This window comes from Anomalospiza imberbis, chromosome 20, assembly GCF_031753505.1.
Source record: "Anomalospiza imberbis isolate Cuckoo-Finch-1a 21T00152 chromosome 20, ASM3175350v1, whole genome shotgun sequence".
Taxonomy (NCBI): domain Eukaryota; kingdom Metazoa; phylum Chordata; class Aves; order Passeriformes; family Viduidae; genus Anomalospiza; species Anomalospiza imberbis.
In genome coordinates, this window is record NC_089700.1 from 3,292,948 (window position 1) to 3,309,063 (window position 16,116).

General features: G+C 57.0%; 1 protein-coding gene across 1 annotated transcript in view; it reads left to right on the forward strand.

The window, feature by feature from the left end:
• The window catches only part of STX1A (syntaxin 1A), a 75,042-nt gene extending 59,084 nt beyond the window's left edge, over positions 1-15,958 (forward strand). The window contains exons 6-10 of the mRNA XM_068210151.1: positions 4,385-4,493; positions 9,847-9,920; positions 10,227-10,364; positions 12,054-12,164; positions 12,810-15,958. Of these exons, the coding sequence (XP_068066252.1) occupies positions 4,385-4,493; positions 9,847-9,920; positions 10,227-10,364; positions 12,054-12,164; positions 12,810-12,887 (510 nt within the window). The 3' untranslated portion in view covers positions 12,888-15,958. The remainder of the gene's footprint in view (positions 1-4,384; positions 4,494-9,846; positions 9,921-10,226; positions 10,365-12,053; positions 12,165-12,809) is intronic.
• Positions 15,959-16,116: the final 158 nt, after the last annotated feature.

Below are 16,116 nucleotides of genomic sequence, written 5' to 3' on the forward strand. Positions count from 1 at the left end.
CTGTGCTTGGCTATGGAGTGGATTTCTCTGCCTGAAGCTCTGTCCTCCTGCCCAGCCATGCAGAGCTGGTGTGTAATTTTTACTTTCTGGTGATGCTTTGGGGAGAGAGCACCCGGTGGGATGCAGCCATTGCTCCAGCCTGGAATCTGTCCTTGCACTGCTGCAGAGCTGTGTCCTCTCTGCTGGGGGATGTGGGTGAAGACAAAGCATCTCAGAGCCTTGTTCTGCAACCAAGAATGAGTTTTAGCAAACCATTAAAGGGATAAAGGCAACAGGAGCAGCTGGTCTGCTCTTTATCACCTGGCTGGGATCCAGATGTAGCTCTGTGGCTCTCACAGGGGGTTATGCACACACAAAAAGCCCTGATATCTGCATGCTCTGCAGTGGTGCTGGAGGAGTTTTGGCTGTTGTAGTTTATCTCCTCCTCAGCCTGGGAAGCCACTCAGGGAGACTGCTCTCCCATCCACAGTTGGTGCCAGATCAGTATGGCAGCGATGGCAATGGAGCAGCTCTGCAAAAGCAGCTCCCAGCTGGAACCCCAGCACCTTCCAGCCCTGCACCAGCAGGGAGATGCTGTCCCAGCTCAGCCCGAGGCCCTGGGGGAACCATCCTCTGCAAAGCTGCGGGCGGGGAAGGGCCCACCTGTCCCTAGGGCAGGCAGGACAGGGAATTGCTGGGGCATGGCAGAGCCAAACATGGTGCAGCAGCAGGAGAGCAGCAAGTTCTGATGCAGAGCAGCTCTTCTGTTCCTTCCAGAAGGGATCCAGAGTGGACAGAGCTCTGTTGCAGCTGGGCAGTGTCAGGCTGTCAGCAGATCCCATCCAAGGAAAACCTTCCCTTCCCACTCTGGAGACACTCCTGTGTGCTGACAGCAGTGCTGAGAAGCCCTGAGGGGTTCTGCTCTGTCCTCTGTGCAAGCCCCTCAAAAGCTGATGTCATCCCAGGTGCAGGTGCCAGTGGCAGAGAGGGGAGGTGGCAGTCAGTGGTGTGCCCCCTGGTACTGGCTGTGCTGTGCCCTTGTTTCTCAGGACAAGGCTTTACTTCAGCAGTGTCTGGGAAAACTAGATGTGGCCACAAATGGGAACTGCATAACCCAGAGCTGTGGGTTTGAGCAGGGTTTAGATTTGGTCTTTGTTGACCTCTGTGGTTCAGATGTCATCCTGGTATGTTGGGAGAGTGGGATTCAGGGCTCTACTCCACCACAGAGCCATGGAGTCGTTTGGGTTGGAAGGGACCTTCAAAGGTGATCCAATCCAACCCACTGCCAAGGGCAGGGACACCTGGTAGACTAGGGTGCTCCACGCCCCATTCAGCCTGGACTTGGACACTTCCAGGGATGGGGCAGCCACAGCTGCTCTGGGCAACCTGTGCCAGGGCCTCACCACCTTTATGGGGAAGAATCTCTTCCCAATATCCCATCTAACCCTGTCCTCTGGCAGTGGGAAGCCATTCCCTCTTGTGCTGTCACTCCAGCCCTTGTCCAAAGTCCCTCTCCAGCTCTCTGGGAGCCCCTTTAGACACTGGAAATGACTTTATGGTCTCCCCTGAGCCTTCTCTTCTCCAGGCTAAAAAACCCAAACTCCCTCAGTCTGGGAGTTGTGAAATTTTCTTGCAATCTGGGCATTTCTCAGCATTTCTCTGGGTGCAGGGGAGCACCTCTTGGCCATGGCACAGAGCCTGAGGTGGGCGATGTGACACTGCTCCACTGTGGAGCTTTGGCTTCTAACCTGGCTGGTCCCTGACTCTGAGCTCCTGCAGGTGTTTGTCTCCCCAGTGTCCAGAGGGATGGAGACACCACAGACATGGCTCCTCTGGGCCCTGGTTCTGTGTCTGACCACTCTTACGAAGATTTTTTTTCCTCCCCTTAATTTGGGAATTCCATGTCCCAGCTTTGTCCCTCATCTCTTTTCCTGCCCCTGTGCACTTCCAAGATGAGTTTTGCTCCAGCTTCTCTCTTTGCTCCCTCTGGGTCATTGTAGGATCTCTCTAAGCTTTGTCATCTTCAGCTGAGCAGACCCTGCTTATTTCAGCCTGTTCTTACTTGTCCTGTGCCCCACCTGGGGTCACCACCACCTTTGTCCTCCTGCAGCGATACTGACCAGTTCCAGCTGTGTGTTCCCAAAGCCTGGCCTGCTCTCACCTCCCTTCCCACATTCTGTATGGGATTTGGGATCAGCCAGACTGGAGAGCTGATTTAGACATGCCTGGTGCTCGAAGCTTGGTGTTTCTGTAGGTTTTTGTGCCTTCTCCAGTTTGTATGGACTTGCAATTAGCAAACCACTGAGTAAAAGAAGGAATGAGGAGCTGATTCCCTCTTGTTAACATGTTGTAAACTAGGAGTAGCTGAGCATTAGGATTATGGACTTATGTTCTGGCTCCAGCCAGAAGAGTCTCATCAGATCTGGACCTGCCTGCAGCAGACCCAGGTACAGGGGTCACAGTTCCTAAGGGCATCTCCAGTCCAGAAATGCAGCAAATGATGCAACTTCCCAGAGGTTCCCAGACAGTATTTGCCATGTTTCTATATGTATATATAAGTATATATTATATATATAAATAAAAATTGTGTGTTTTATCCCATGGGATAAACACTTCAAAAATACCTTCCTGTTAATCACATGAAGGGCAAGGACTCCAGTTTCAGTGTGTGCTTTTGGGGGCTTTCACAGCCCACTCTGAATACCCAGGGTTTCATCAGCTCTTTGGAAATCCAGTTTGGGCTGCTTTGTCCATGTTTGGGGAATGCAGAGTTGCTAGACCTGAGTGAAACAAATCCTTTTCCTAACTTGAGTTAATATTTTCTGTTTAATGAGTTCAGTCACAAGGTACATTTTGATATGCTTTTTATTTGCTGTGAATATTCAGGTAGGTTTCTGTAATGTCTGAAAGCCATATAAAATGCTTTTTTCCAGCTGATTTTGCACAAATCTCCATATTCCTTCAAAAATCAAATGCATATTGTAGACATGTGGGATGCTCATAGGAACATAAAATAACAATCTGAGAAAATAAACACTGAGTTAAGTAATTTCTTAAGCAAAAGAGGTGTAGCATGGTGTGCTAGGCTATTTTTGGCTCCAGATCAACATATGTTGATAGTTTTCAGCTGAATGAGAATGAAGTGGATTTTAGGAAAAACAACTTTGGAGCAGCAGAGTGGCTTGGATGGCACGTCACGTTGTTGCTGGATTTGGAGCTGAGATGCTTGGGAGCTGTTGTGACCTTGCTCTGGGCCAGCACCTCTCGAGCAGAGGATGGAGCTGGAGCTGCCAGGGGCGTTGGTGTGAGGTTTGTGGTGGAGGAGGGAGAAGATGAGCTGAGGCTCTCCATAAATACTGTGCTGTTGCTGGCTTAGAATAGCTGCAGAGCCAGTGGCAGCATACCCTGGAGGTGGGGCTGTGCTGGCTGGGGCTGCTCCAGGTGTAGGAACACCTGCACCAACACACCTGAGTGCTGCTGGTACCAGGCACGTCTGACATTCCCTCACTGTGCAGACACTGTCCAGATGTGGGAACAGAGCTGGAGGAGGGTCTGCAGCACAGCTCTGATGAGGAGCAGCTGGGGGAGCTCAGCCTGGAGAAAAGGGGGGCTCAGGTGGGACCTTCTCACTCTCTACAACTCCCTGGCAGGAGGGGGCAGCTGGGTGGGGGTCAGGCTCGGCTCCCAGGGACAAGGGACATACAAGAGGAAACAGCCTCAAGTTGTGCCAGTGGGGGTTCAGGCTGGGCATCATGATGAATTTCTCCACTGAAAGGGTGGTCAGACATTGGAAGGGGCAGCCCAGGGAGGTGGTGGAGTCCCCATCCCTGGAGGTGCTGAAGGAACAGCTGGAGGTGGCACTCAGTGCTCTGGGCTGGGTGACAAGGTGGGGATTGGTCACAGGTTGGACATGAGAATCTTGGAGGTCTTTCCCAACCTTAATGATTCTGTGATTGTGCCTTTGAGCAGGGCTGGGTTCTGTTGCCCCCAGCACTGCAGAGTGATCCCCATGGGTCCATGCTGTGCTTGTGCAGGGTCTGGCATGTCCCAGCAGCAGGGCAATGCCAGGCAGGGCTCAACCCAGGGCACTGCCATGGCCTCCAGGCTTTCTAGGCACAAGTAGTGCAAGGAGGGTGCTGCCAGCCTCCCAGGGTATCTTCTCAGGGCTGGAAGCTGTGCTTAGGTGGGGCTGGATGAGGGATGCCTCTGGTCCACTCCCCTGGGGATGGGTCACCTGCTGTCACCTGCCTCCTTTGTGCTCTGTCACGCTCTCTGGAGCAGCTTTTGAGCTGGAAATGCTTTTGGGCTGGTTGGAGGTGCAGGAGGTGCTTCCCTGCTGCAGGGGTAGAAGGGCTCTCCCTCTGATGGAACCCTCAGCTCCCTGTCTCCTTCTCTTCCCTGTCAGCACTCCACCCTGTCCCGCAAGTTCGTGGAGGTGATGTCCGAGTACAACGCCACGCAGACTGACTACCGGGAGCGCTGCAAGGGCAGGATCCAGAGGCAGCTGGAGATCAGTGAGTAACCCTGCCGTGGGACACAGCTGTGCTGTGTGTGCCGTGGGGCACGTCCTGCACTGGCTCCCAATGGATCAGAGCTGCTCCCACAGCTGGGCAGAGTTCCCGGGAAAAGCCGGGATGCACAGGAGCCTCTGGGAGCAGCAGGAACACGGCTCCTGTGGGAGATGGACGTGGGGCGGGACCTTGAGTTTCAGTGGCAACGTGCATCCAGCAAAGTGCATCCCAAAATGCTGCAGAGAGAGCACAGGCATCGCGAGGAGAGGGATTTCTTCTGTGTTTGCAGCTAATTTTTAATTCAAAGCAGCTCATGGGAATTCCTGATTCCTGTGTGTACTTGTACTTCCTCAGGGTGCTCTTCTTCAGGATGAACTAAGCTAAACATGAAAACAGAGAAGGGAATTCTTGAGATGGGAGCACTCTCTGCTCCTGATGGTCTCCCTTGCACAGGAAGAGCAGGAGCCTCAGTGCTGCCTCAGGCACCTCTCTGGGCCCAGGACTGATGGCTCTTAGCAGCCATTATGTTGTGGTCAAGGGTGGACCTCAGGTGACACCTCTGAGGCTGGTGACACCTCACCCAGGTGACACTGCTGTGGCTCTGAGATCTCTGAGTCATCCAGAGCCCATCACTTAGGAGCAGTCCAGTCCTGCCTCTCTGTAGAAACACTCTCCTTACGGTTCTTTTGGACAGTCAGTGGTACCTGGATAGTTTAGAGCAAAGGAGTTATCTCCCAGCAAAGAGGGACCATGTAATTAGGGGAATAATCAAGGGGGAAGCCAGGGCATGCAGAGATTAAAGGAGATTTTTGCAAATAATCTCACTTCCAGACATGTTGTGGGGTTTGTGCTCAGGATGGAAGGCTTTGAACTTAGTCCTTTTTTTTTTCCTATCAACCAAATGGATGTTTTTCTTTCCTCCAACAACTCACTGTGAATAATGACAGGAGATCTGTGAGTCAGTCTGGTGTCCTTGGTGGTCACCTGTGGGAATGTGCTTCATTAGTCTGGGAATCTGGGTGCTGTGGGGTGTGGGAATTTCTGTGGAGGGCTGGAAGGACACACAGGCCTTAATCTTAGTTCAGATTAGTCTTTCTGATGTCTAATACTAGCAGGGCTGCATGGGAAGGCTGACTGACAGGAGGCTCAACAAGAGCTTGCCAGTTTGCTGTAAAGCAGGATGTGTCAGTGCTCCAGCTGCCTGACTCATCCCTCAGCCAGCATCACCCTGCAGTGACAGCTGAGGAGTGGCTTGTCATGTGAACAGGAATTTAAGGTATCCCTGTCCTCCCTCTGAGAGAGGAGGTTTGGAAGGACTCAGCCTTGTCCTTGATTGGATGCAGACCTGAAAGAAATCTTCCTCTTGTTTGCCTACTGAATTCTGGGAGGGCTCTGCTGCTCTGCTTAAATCCTGAAGATACATCGTTATTCTTGTGTCTGCTCTGTCCATCCTGCCAGGTTGTCAGTGCCTGACAGAGCCTGGTGGGTGCAGGGAAAGGGCTGCGCAGGAGTCCCCACGGAGCAATGTGTGGTGTAGGGGAGGTGTCCCAGTTCCTGATAGCAAGGGACTCTTGTTCCCTTCAGGATGGAGGTGTGGAGGAGTGTGGGAGATAAGTGCATTTCTCATTGCTACAGAAGAGGTGCAGAGCTGGGGTGGGGCTGTGCTGGGGAGGGACATAGCCCTATGCACAGCCCTTTGCCAGAGCTGGACTCCCCCAGCAGGACAGCGGAGAATATTTCCTAGCAAAAAGACTCATCCAAAGGAACAGCTTACAGATGTTTTACCGGGAGTGCTGCTTGGGCAGGGGCTGTGCTTGGCCTGGGGTGTCCCAGGCAGGGCCTTCAGCCCCAGCTGCTCCTGCACAGGCTCTTTGGGACGGAGCTCAGCTGGGATGTGGCAACTGCACAGATCTCCACAACATCCTCAGCTCTCATTTCCTACTGAGGACTCCAGAGATAAAAAGTGCTGGGAGCTCTGACAGCAAAGCCAGTAAATCACTCAGGTTTTCAGAGTATGAGAGCAGGAACTTCTTAGTTGCTCAGGTGCTCTGTGCACGCTCCCCAGCATCAGCAAGTTTCTCCATCCTCACCACATCTGGCTCTGCAAGTAAGACAGTAGCAGAGTTGGTGATGTAGAGTCACTGCCCCGGGCTGTAGCCACCCCCTGGGGCTCCCCACAGCCCTCTCAGGATCGGTTCCCTTCTCCTTGTGTAGGCACTGCTGTGTCTGTGTGTGCCAGAGGTTGTGCTGTGTAACCATCAGCATCACACTGCCCACCAGGAGCAGCTCTGAGGGCATGAAGTGTACAGGGCTCTGTAGCTGAGTCCTTCTCACCCTGATACCAGCATGGGCAGTGCCAGACCTGTCTGAGCTGGGTGACAGCCAAGTGGGCCAGTCACTTGTACCTGTTACCTCACAAGCAGGTGGACAGGACAGCGTTATCCATCTCTCCATGAATTGTATGGATTTGTGTCTAATAAGAGCTCAAAAGCCAGCTCCAGGCAGAGGATCCCAGCCTTGGAAAGGTGCCTTGTCCTCACTGTGAGCCCCAGCTGTGGCTCTGCAGGTGCCTGTGCAGCCCTGCTGCTGGGAGGACAGATGCTGCCAGCCCAGGGGATGCTGCCAGCCTGAAGAGCCCAGCTGAGCCCTCATTTGGCCATGGCACACTGGACTCCTTCAGCCCTGAGCTGCCTTCCCTATTTAGAAACCATCTGCAGGCAGAATTGGACAAACTGGCAGCCAGTGTCAGCTGGGCTGTGGGACTGAGCTGTGGCACCAGAAGCTTCCCTGGGAGCTTCCCCCACACCCGAACAGGGTTGCTCCTGCCCCATCCCCTGGGAGCTGGTCCATGGGGGTGGTCACTCTGTCCAGCTGGGCATTACAGGGCCAAGGACTGTGCCTTGAGCTGGGAAGTCTCCTCAGTTGCCCTGTCCCAGAGTTTCCAGTGGCTCTGCAGTGACCTGGGCACTGTCTCTTGCTGTTCTCTCCCTGCCAGCTTAGGGCTGAGTTTGCTTCTCCAGCTTCCTCCATGCTCTGGGCTTGTCTTGTTGGCAGAGCTGCTTCTCCCCAAGAACCTTTAATTGCTAGAGATGCCAAATAAGAGGCAGGTGTACTCTGGAGCTCTCTGGGGAGGCACAGGTTCAATTCTCAGGATTTTCCAGTGTTTCACCAAATTTTGGGGTAGGAGTGTTCCCCCAGCCTTTTCTCCCTTGGTACTACCTTGCCGTGGCTCCATCCTTTCACTCCCATTTTTGGCTGTGCCATGGCCCTGTGGGAAAGTGAGCAGCAGATCAGGCAGGTACCCAGGACACTTTGAGCTGATTTTACTGCTGTGGAGGAGCTAACGACAGACCAGGAAGCCAAACCATGAGCCCTGTTAGGAGGCAGTGGCCTTCCTGGGAAGTCCTCTGAGGCCCTGCAGGTTGGTTGTAGGGTTTGGCAGGTGTTCTACTGGGTGTGGGGGGTGAGATGCAGCCTCCATGCCCCAGGCTTGGCTCAGCATTAAAGCAAGTTCTTCCTGAGCAGCTGTGGCCCTTGGCCAGGCCAGCAGTGCCTGCCCAGGTGTTAATCCATGCAATGCCTTTGCTCTCATCCTTCACCTCCATGCAGCTTTTGCCATCTCTGTGCCCTGCATTAGGGGAGTGAGGCAGCAGGAAGGATAGGATGAGAACATGTATCCCACATCCCATCCCAGCCCATGAGAGATGTGGCATCTCCTGGAGCCCTTCAGGACTGCCTCGAGGGCTGGCATTTGGCAGAGCAAGCAGCTCTCCATGGACAGCACGTGGCATGCTCCTCCTTACCACTGGACCAGTGACTGCTCATGGCTGGGCACATCAACAGGAGGGTTTGTAAATTTGTGCTGCTTGGTCCCTTGTTCTCCCTTTCTGGGAGCAGGGCAGTGTCAGCCCAGAGCAAGGAGCCAACAGCAAGAAAAGCTGGCAAGGGTTGTTGTGGGTTATCCTTGGCGGCAGTGATGCTCTGTCACTCTAAAACATGTAATGGTGTCTGGAAATGGACTGTGGACCCTTCTCCTCCTGGGGACCCTTCTCCTCTGAGGACCCTTCTTGGAGCTGGGGAAGGTGGGGAGCTTGACTGATCCTGAAATCCGTGAGTACACAGGTGACAAAGCTCAGGCCTCATATGCATCTGCGAACCCCCTCAGGTTGTTGATGTGACTCAAAACAGCAGCTTCTCAGGGCTTGGGGGTCACTACCAGGTCGTAGTTATCTAGACCAGCCTCACACAGAGCTCCAGCCTCTGCCCACGTGTCTGAGAGCTCTGCTCTGCCCCATTTCCCCCTCTCTGAGGTGTCCTGGACTCGTCCTGGAGGATGCTGTTGTCCTTTCAGTACCACTGGCTGCAGGCAGCGTGTCACAGGGGAGCATCTACAGGCCCCAGCCCTGCTCTGCAGGCTTTGGTTCCATCAAGCCTGGTGGAGTCTCTTCATTAGCTGTTCCTGCCTGACTGCCCTGTTCACACCAGTGGGGTGTCACTTGCCCTGTCTCAGGTGACCTGCTCCCCCTCCCCATCCCTCTGGGCCCAAGTGCTCTCCCCAGCACCTCCATCTGTTTGGCTGTAATTCCATGTGTCCCACATGGCTGCTAGCCCAAGAAATTCACTACAGCTAATGCAGGGATCAGTGCCACCGTGGAGGGATCGGCCTCTGTCTCTGCAGTATGGGGAAGGGAAGGGAAGGGAAGGGAAGGGAAGGGAAGGGAAGGGAAGGGAAGGGAAGGGAAGGGAAGGGAAGGGAAGGGAAGGGAAGGGAAGGGAAGGGAAGGGAAGGGAAGGGACCACATGGTGTGGGTGAATTGTTTTTAGAGGAGCCATGGGGCTAGAGGCCCCCAGAGATATGGAGAGTTTTGCCACAGGGGGAAAGACAGAGCCTGGCTTCTGTCACACAGCAGCAGGGCCAAAACCTGGGCAGTCCAGCTGAGCCCAGTGTCCTCATGGCGTTGAACTGGCTGGGACAGGGTTTGTTCAGAACGTGCCTGCTTGTGGCTTCTTCCCCATCCCTCCTCCTTCACAAACACCGGGGGTGCTGCTGGCTGCTGGTCCCTTAGCACTGCTCCCTGCTCTGCAGGAATGCTTGCTGTGTCCAGGAGGGACAGGTGGACACTCCTGTGTGAGCTCAGCCAAGCTGGCAGCTTGCTGCCCTTAAAATGAGGGGTGTCAGAGCCAGGCTGTGAGAGGGCAGCCCCTCAAACTGCCCTGTATGCTCTTGGGGATGAAAGCTTTGCTCTGTTCCACTCGTGGGAGAATTACCCTGGAGCCAGCAGAGCCCTGTGGTAGGGCTGTGGCAGCTGTGGTGGGGACGGGGGGCTCTTGGCTGACCTGTGTTGTGTGGTTGCAGCTGGCAGGACCACCACCAGCGAGGAGCTGGAGGACATGCTGGAGAGCGGCAACCCGGCCATCTTCTCCTCTGGGGTAAGCACTGCCACCAGCTGCAGCTGAGCCAGCCCCCAGCCCAGGGGATGGGCTGCTGGACGTGCTGCCACAGTGGCCTCAGTACAGAGTAATGAACACAGCCCTTGTAGGAGGGGGCCTAGGGGCTCAGATCTGGCCTGAGGATCTGTTGGAGCAGTCTGGATCCCAGCATCCTGCTGCAAACTGCCTGGCTTGGTGTGGTTGGAGGGGCTCTGTAGCTCCTGCTCATCCCTCTCTTGGTGCCCTCAGTCCCAGCATTGGAGCTGGGTCTGAGTACGGTGCTCAGTGGCCTTATTGTCTCTGCAGATCATCATGGATTCAAACATCACCAAGCAGGCGCTGAACGAGATTGAGACACGGCACAGTGAGATCATCAAACTGGAGAACAGCATCCGAGAGCTGCACGACATGTTCATGGACATGGCCATGCTGGTGGAGAGCCAGGTGGGGAAAAGGTGCAGCCCAGGGGCTCACCTGGAGGGCTTGGAGGGTGATGGGGCTCCCTGTGGTGGGTGGGGAGGCTGGAGAACAGTGCATCCCTGCCTGGGTGGGTGCTGAGAGGAAAAAACCACATCTAGGACCAGCATGGCTCCCAGTGGGGCTGAGCTGGGCTCCCCAGGGCTGAAGCCACCCAGGGTGGCTCTGGCACCTCAGAGCTGGGGTGCTGTGTGTCTGGGGTGGGAGGCTCAGTGAGGGACTCAGAAGGAGGGCAGTGGGTGGCTGCCATGCAGGGGGAGGTTTCTTCATCTTCCCTGGAGCACCAGGCCTAGGTGGGTGAGCTCGGGGTGGCCCCTCACCTGTGCTGCCAGCCCGTGGCACCAGTCCCTTCAGCCAGGCACGTGCTCCTGTGTCTTTGCTCACCCCCCTTCTTGCCCGCCATGCTGCCATGGCCCGAGGAGACGTCAGTGGCAGGTAAAGGCCCACTGGCCGAGCCCCGTGGTGCTGCATGCTCTGCTCTGCATGGCTGCTCCTGCATGTCTGCTGCTCGCGTGGTGCTGGGATGGCCAGTGGCAGGACAGCAAGGGTCACCAGGGCACCGTGGTGTTGGTGGCCTGTCCTGTCTGCAGTGGGGAACATATGCGGGGAATTCATGATTCCATGCCCCTCTCTAAGGGCTGGACAGTGCCAACGTCCTTGTCCTGTGGGCGAGAAGCTCAGAGCTGCTGGCACTGGGAATAGAAGGGCACCGGGCAGGCAGCAGGGCTGGCAGCTCTGCTGTGCCCTGGCATGGCACAGGTAGGAAGAAGCAGCAGCAGTTTTAAACAAGACATGGAGCAGTTGGTGGGGCTCAGTGCTCAGAACCCCTGAGCCCCAAGGTTTGTCCTCCCTGTGCTCTCCAGCATTAGGTTGAGAAATGGGCATTGCAGAGTTGCTGGCTATGAGCCCATGGCTCTGTGCCTTCAATTCCCTCCATGCCATGCAGGAGGGCATGGGGCTTCAAACCTCCCACTCCTGCCAACCCTGTCCAGCTGCTGCAGACTTGGCTGTTTCCCTGTCCGGTCAGGATGGGGCCAAAGGAGGTGAACAAGGCTGGAGGAGCTCACCCCCACCTGTGTCCCCACACCCAGAGGAGCCCCCACTCCCAGCCTACCCCTGCAGCAGGGGCAGAGTGGGACAGGGGTCCCTGTAGGGCTCTTCAGTCCTGGCTGGCCTTGCTCCGGACCCTCCTGCCTTGGGTGCGGCGCTTGTGCGGATGGGAGCGGTGGTCCCTGGTCCCTGCACGTGCGTGGTTTCCTGGGCATCCCTCATGGTGCTGCTGGCACTGTCCTTGCTCCCTGCCACGCCTCCTGTTTCAGCAGCATGTGGGGTGGTGCTGGTGTAGGTCCCGTTGTGGCTTTGATGTCACCTGAGATATTGGACAGGTCAGCGCCAGGACTGGGCTGGGAGCTCCCTTGTCCCTCACCCTTGCTTGTCTCCCTGCTGGGATGTGCGCAGAGATCCTCTGGGACGGGGCATGCAGTCCAGAGCCCGCAGCCCAGGCAACACCCAGTGCCCGCAGGCAGCTGATGGTGCTTCTCTCTATGCAGGGCTGCTGGCCAGGGCAGCATCCCCCCGGAGCCAGGGAGCAGCAGAGCAGGAAGGAGCTCACGTCTGCGTGCGCGGGGGCGCGCGGGCTGTGTCCTCCTCCTGCAGGGAGAAATGATTGACCGCATCGAGTACAACGTGGAGCACTCGGTGGACTACGTGGAGCGGGCTGTGTCCGACACCAAAAAAGCGGTGAAGTACCAGAGCAAAGCCAGACGGGTGAGTCACGGCTCTGGCCGGGGCCCATCTGCCCCTGCCTGCACTGCTGACACCTCCTTCCCAGGCGCAGGGCCCGGCTGGCACCTTGCCTGGCCCAGGCAGCCTGGCACAGCTTTGCAGGTGCCCGGGGACCATGTCACCCCACACCACTGGGAGCAGCCCAGGTCCTGAGGGTTGCACAGCTGAGGCAGAGCTCCCAGCACAGACTGTGTGAAAGCTGACAGTGAGCCATAGGGCAGGGGTGCTGCTTGGGGGGAGGAAAAGGGACAAAGTGGACCCCTGGACCAGGCATGCTGTGAGAGCCACATCCCCTGCAAAAACAGAACAGGGAAAGGTCATGGTTCAGCTCAGACTCTGAGCACAGTGCCAGCTGTCTGTCCTGCTCCCGACACCTGGTCCCTATCAGCCTGGGGAGGTGAAGGCCACCAGCTCAGCTCTGCCAACCCAGGGCAGAAGCAGGAGCGGGGGTGTCCCTCCCTGCCCTGGACTGCCAGAGCCCTTCTGGCTCCCAGGTGTTGCTCAGAGCCCACCACGGGCAGAGTGGGACAGGATGGACTGCCGTTCTGAACTCCTGGGTCCATCCTGCCCCAACACTCACCATCCCCTCTCCCCTCTCTCCCTACCGCTGCTGGGACACCTGAGCAGAAGAAGATCATGATCATAATCTGCTGTGTGATCCTGGGCATCGTCATCGCCTCCACCTTCGGCGGCATTTTCGGCTAGACTCACCCCCCAGGACTGTTTGTGTGCGATGGATGGAGCCGCGCGTGCCATGGGGCTGCAGCCACGCCGGAGCAACCCACGCAGCCCCGGAGCCTCCCAGCAGCATTTCAGTTTCTAATGCATGGTTGTTTGTGACGCTGTGTGTGCGGTGCGGTGCGTCTGTGTGGAGGGAGCTCCAGCCCCGGGGCGCAGGCGGGGGGCCGGCGATGGTGATGGGTGCAAGGGGGACCCCGGGGGGGAACCCGAGCTCTCATCACTGCTCCAGGCTGGGTGGCTGGCTGGGACCGGGTGGGGGACAGAAGTGCCCGTGGGCACTGCTGCTCATGGTGTGATGGGCAGTCTGTGTTAGTGACAGGAGGAGGGAGGGATGATGGGTGTTAGGGGTCCTCGGGAGTACCGTGCCCAGTCAACCTCCCCAGCTTGCCCATCACCTCGAACTCTCATGTCTGTCAGCCGCATCTGTGCTTGCAAACACCTTCCCTTGGGCTGCTTCTCTTCGGGGCCCTTCCCCAGGGGTGTGCTCTGCCCAGCCCTGCCTGGCCAGTGACTGTGTCTGGCTCTGGGGCTCCATCCCTGCCGCTCCTCCCGTGGCAGGGCTGTCCCCTCCCTACATGAGCCCTCACCCCAGTAGGGTGCCAAAGGCTGGAGATGCAGGTGGTGGATGCCTGATGGAGCAGTGTGGAATAAGGAGTTGCCGCTTGGGGCCATCACAGTTGCCTGGGGACAGGAATAGGGCACGTAGGGGCCAGTGCTGCTCCTGGATGCTGGCCTGACAGGGCAGGATGGCACGGATAGTCTAAGGCCAGTGAACTTCACTGGCTGCTCATCCTGCAGCACAGCCTCATCGCAGTGCTCTCAGCCCTGGCACACGGTGGTCCTGGCTCCTCTTGCCCACAGGCCTGGACTCTGCCTGCCGGGGTCTGGGGCTGTTGCTGATGTCCACAGCTCCTGACAGCACTCACCTGCAAGTAGGGCTGCTCCAGCTTTGCTTTTTCATACCCATGGCCGGGGGTTAGAAGCAGTTGGGCTTTCTCCTGTTGTGGTCCCAGGAGCAGCCCTTGCTGCATCCAGCCCCCTGCAAGCGAGGAGTAGCAGCCTTCCTCCTGCTGTATCCAGTCTGGTTCTGAACAGGCCAGTGCCCGACTGCCTGTTTGCCACCTCCTGGCACCCTGCTGCTGCTGGCACCGTGCCCTTCTGCCCAGCCATCCAGTGAGGCACCTGCTCTCGGTGGGGTGCTGTGGGACAACCTGGGTGTCCTGTGCCCTCTGCTGTGCCCATGACACAGATGCAGCTGCTGTGGGGGTCTCACTGGCAGCTCAGGGGGTCCAGTACTGCCATCGCCTGTTTCCCTCAGGCTAGGGACAGGGCTCTGCCCTCACCTTCCTCTGGAGACCCCAGGGCTCTGGCTGGACTGTGCACATGCCAAAGCACCACAGAGAGTCCCAAGGTAGGCTAGGCTCACTGCCACTCTGGGACAGGGGTTTGCTGTCAGGTGCTGGTAGCAGAAAAGGGACACTTGATGGCAGCCAGTATTCCAGCCTCAGGCAGCATCACCTCCCAGCTCCCACCAGCACCAGGGCAGGGCAGCTCCACAAGCTGGCAGGGTGCTGTGGCTCAGGCAGTGGCTGTGTGTGGTGCCCCTGGGTGCAGGGGAAGGGCAGTGGCTGCAGCCACAGAGTGCTGCCTGCCCCAGGGCCAGCCCTGCCCAGCAGCAGCCCCGACACAGCTTCTCTGCCACTGTTACCCGAGGTCCCCCCAGCCAGCCCCATGCTGCATGCAGCTGCCCTTGGGAAGTGGCTCCAGCCTGGCTCCCCACACTGCCCAGTCCAAGCCCCTCGGGGTGCAGCCATGGGAACATCCCAGGCCAGAGCCCCCTTCTTTCACAGTCCCACACCACCGATGTGAGCTCCAGCACTGCAGCCTGTGTGCACTGAAGGGCTTGGGGCACCAGGAGCATGCAGGCAGGGCTAGGAGGCAGGCAAGGGCAGGGTTTCTGCTCCAGGGGGCCATGTCTGGCTGCAGGAAAAGGGAGTGGCCAAGCTTCTGTCCCTCAGCAGCTCCCTGCCACTGCCATCCTTGCTTACTCTGCCAGGCCAGCAAGAGCCCCAGGGCCCCTCCAGGAAGCAATAACACTGGGCAGGCAGGAAAACCCTCCTCCCAGGCTCCTGCCCTGCAGCCATGCCAACTGCTAGCACAAAGGTGACTTTTTTTTTCTTCCAGGCAGCGACTTTAGTGGCACAAGCTCACCTGACATCAGGGCTGTGGCCCCCCTGTCAAGGCACAAGACCAGGAACTGCCCCGGGGGGAATTCTTGGCCCTTGCTCCTTGTTGGCACCACCACTGCCAGCAGCCCCCACAGCAGCAGGAGTCAGATGGGGCCAGTCAGGGTCGCTGGCACTTTGCTGGGATCCTGTGGGCAGCAGCAGTGCTGGGCTCCAAAGCAAGGGAGATGAGGAGCCGGCTGCCACTGCTGCCCCACAGGCAGGCTCACACTGTCCTCGCTGTGAGGGGAGGGTGTTTTGGTGCAATAATTACCCCTGCACTACGGGAAGCCCCATTGAGTTCCTTTTCACCTACCTGTCGTTGCATGTACAGACCAAATCACCAAGTGTGGATGTGCTTTGGGAAGATGTTTCACCTTTTCTTTCCAGCCCCCAACCTGCACCTGCTTGTCCTTTGGGTTCCACCACCTCTGTTCCAAGTGCCACCCGCCCTCCCCATGCCGGGAGCGTGTTGATGCAGTATTCCATGAGCAGTGTGGGGCACGCACAGCTTGCACTCGAACTGGGGATTGGGGTTTTTTTTTTGTAATTAATGTACTTGAAGGCTTTCCGAGCCCCCCGTGGAGTTCTACTGTTGCTGTACTGTGAGCTAAGTGTCCTTGTTTTCTATGTGGATCTTGACCCTGGCTTGCTCTGTCTCACTGGGCTGGATGACACTGTATGTTGCCTCTCTTCTCCTTCCCTCTTTTCCTTCCTGCTAGCATTCCTTTCTTCTCCCAAGGCTTTGGGTGCAAAACAGCTTCCCATTTTGTGGAATTTTTATGTAGAATAAACATTTGTAACTGTAAAGCTCTGGGTGGCACCTCTCCTTGTTTGAAGGGAAGAGGTGATCGGGGGTCCAGTCAGCCCCAGCACCTTGGAAGCACTAAAGGAAACAGGGTGGGCTTGGTGCCAAGCACCAACAGGAGTAAATGGCTACCGGAGCAACACTTGTGCCAGCAGCAACT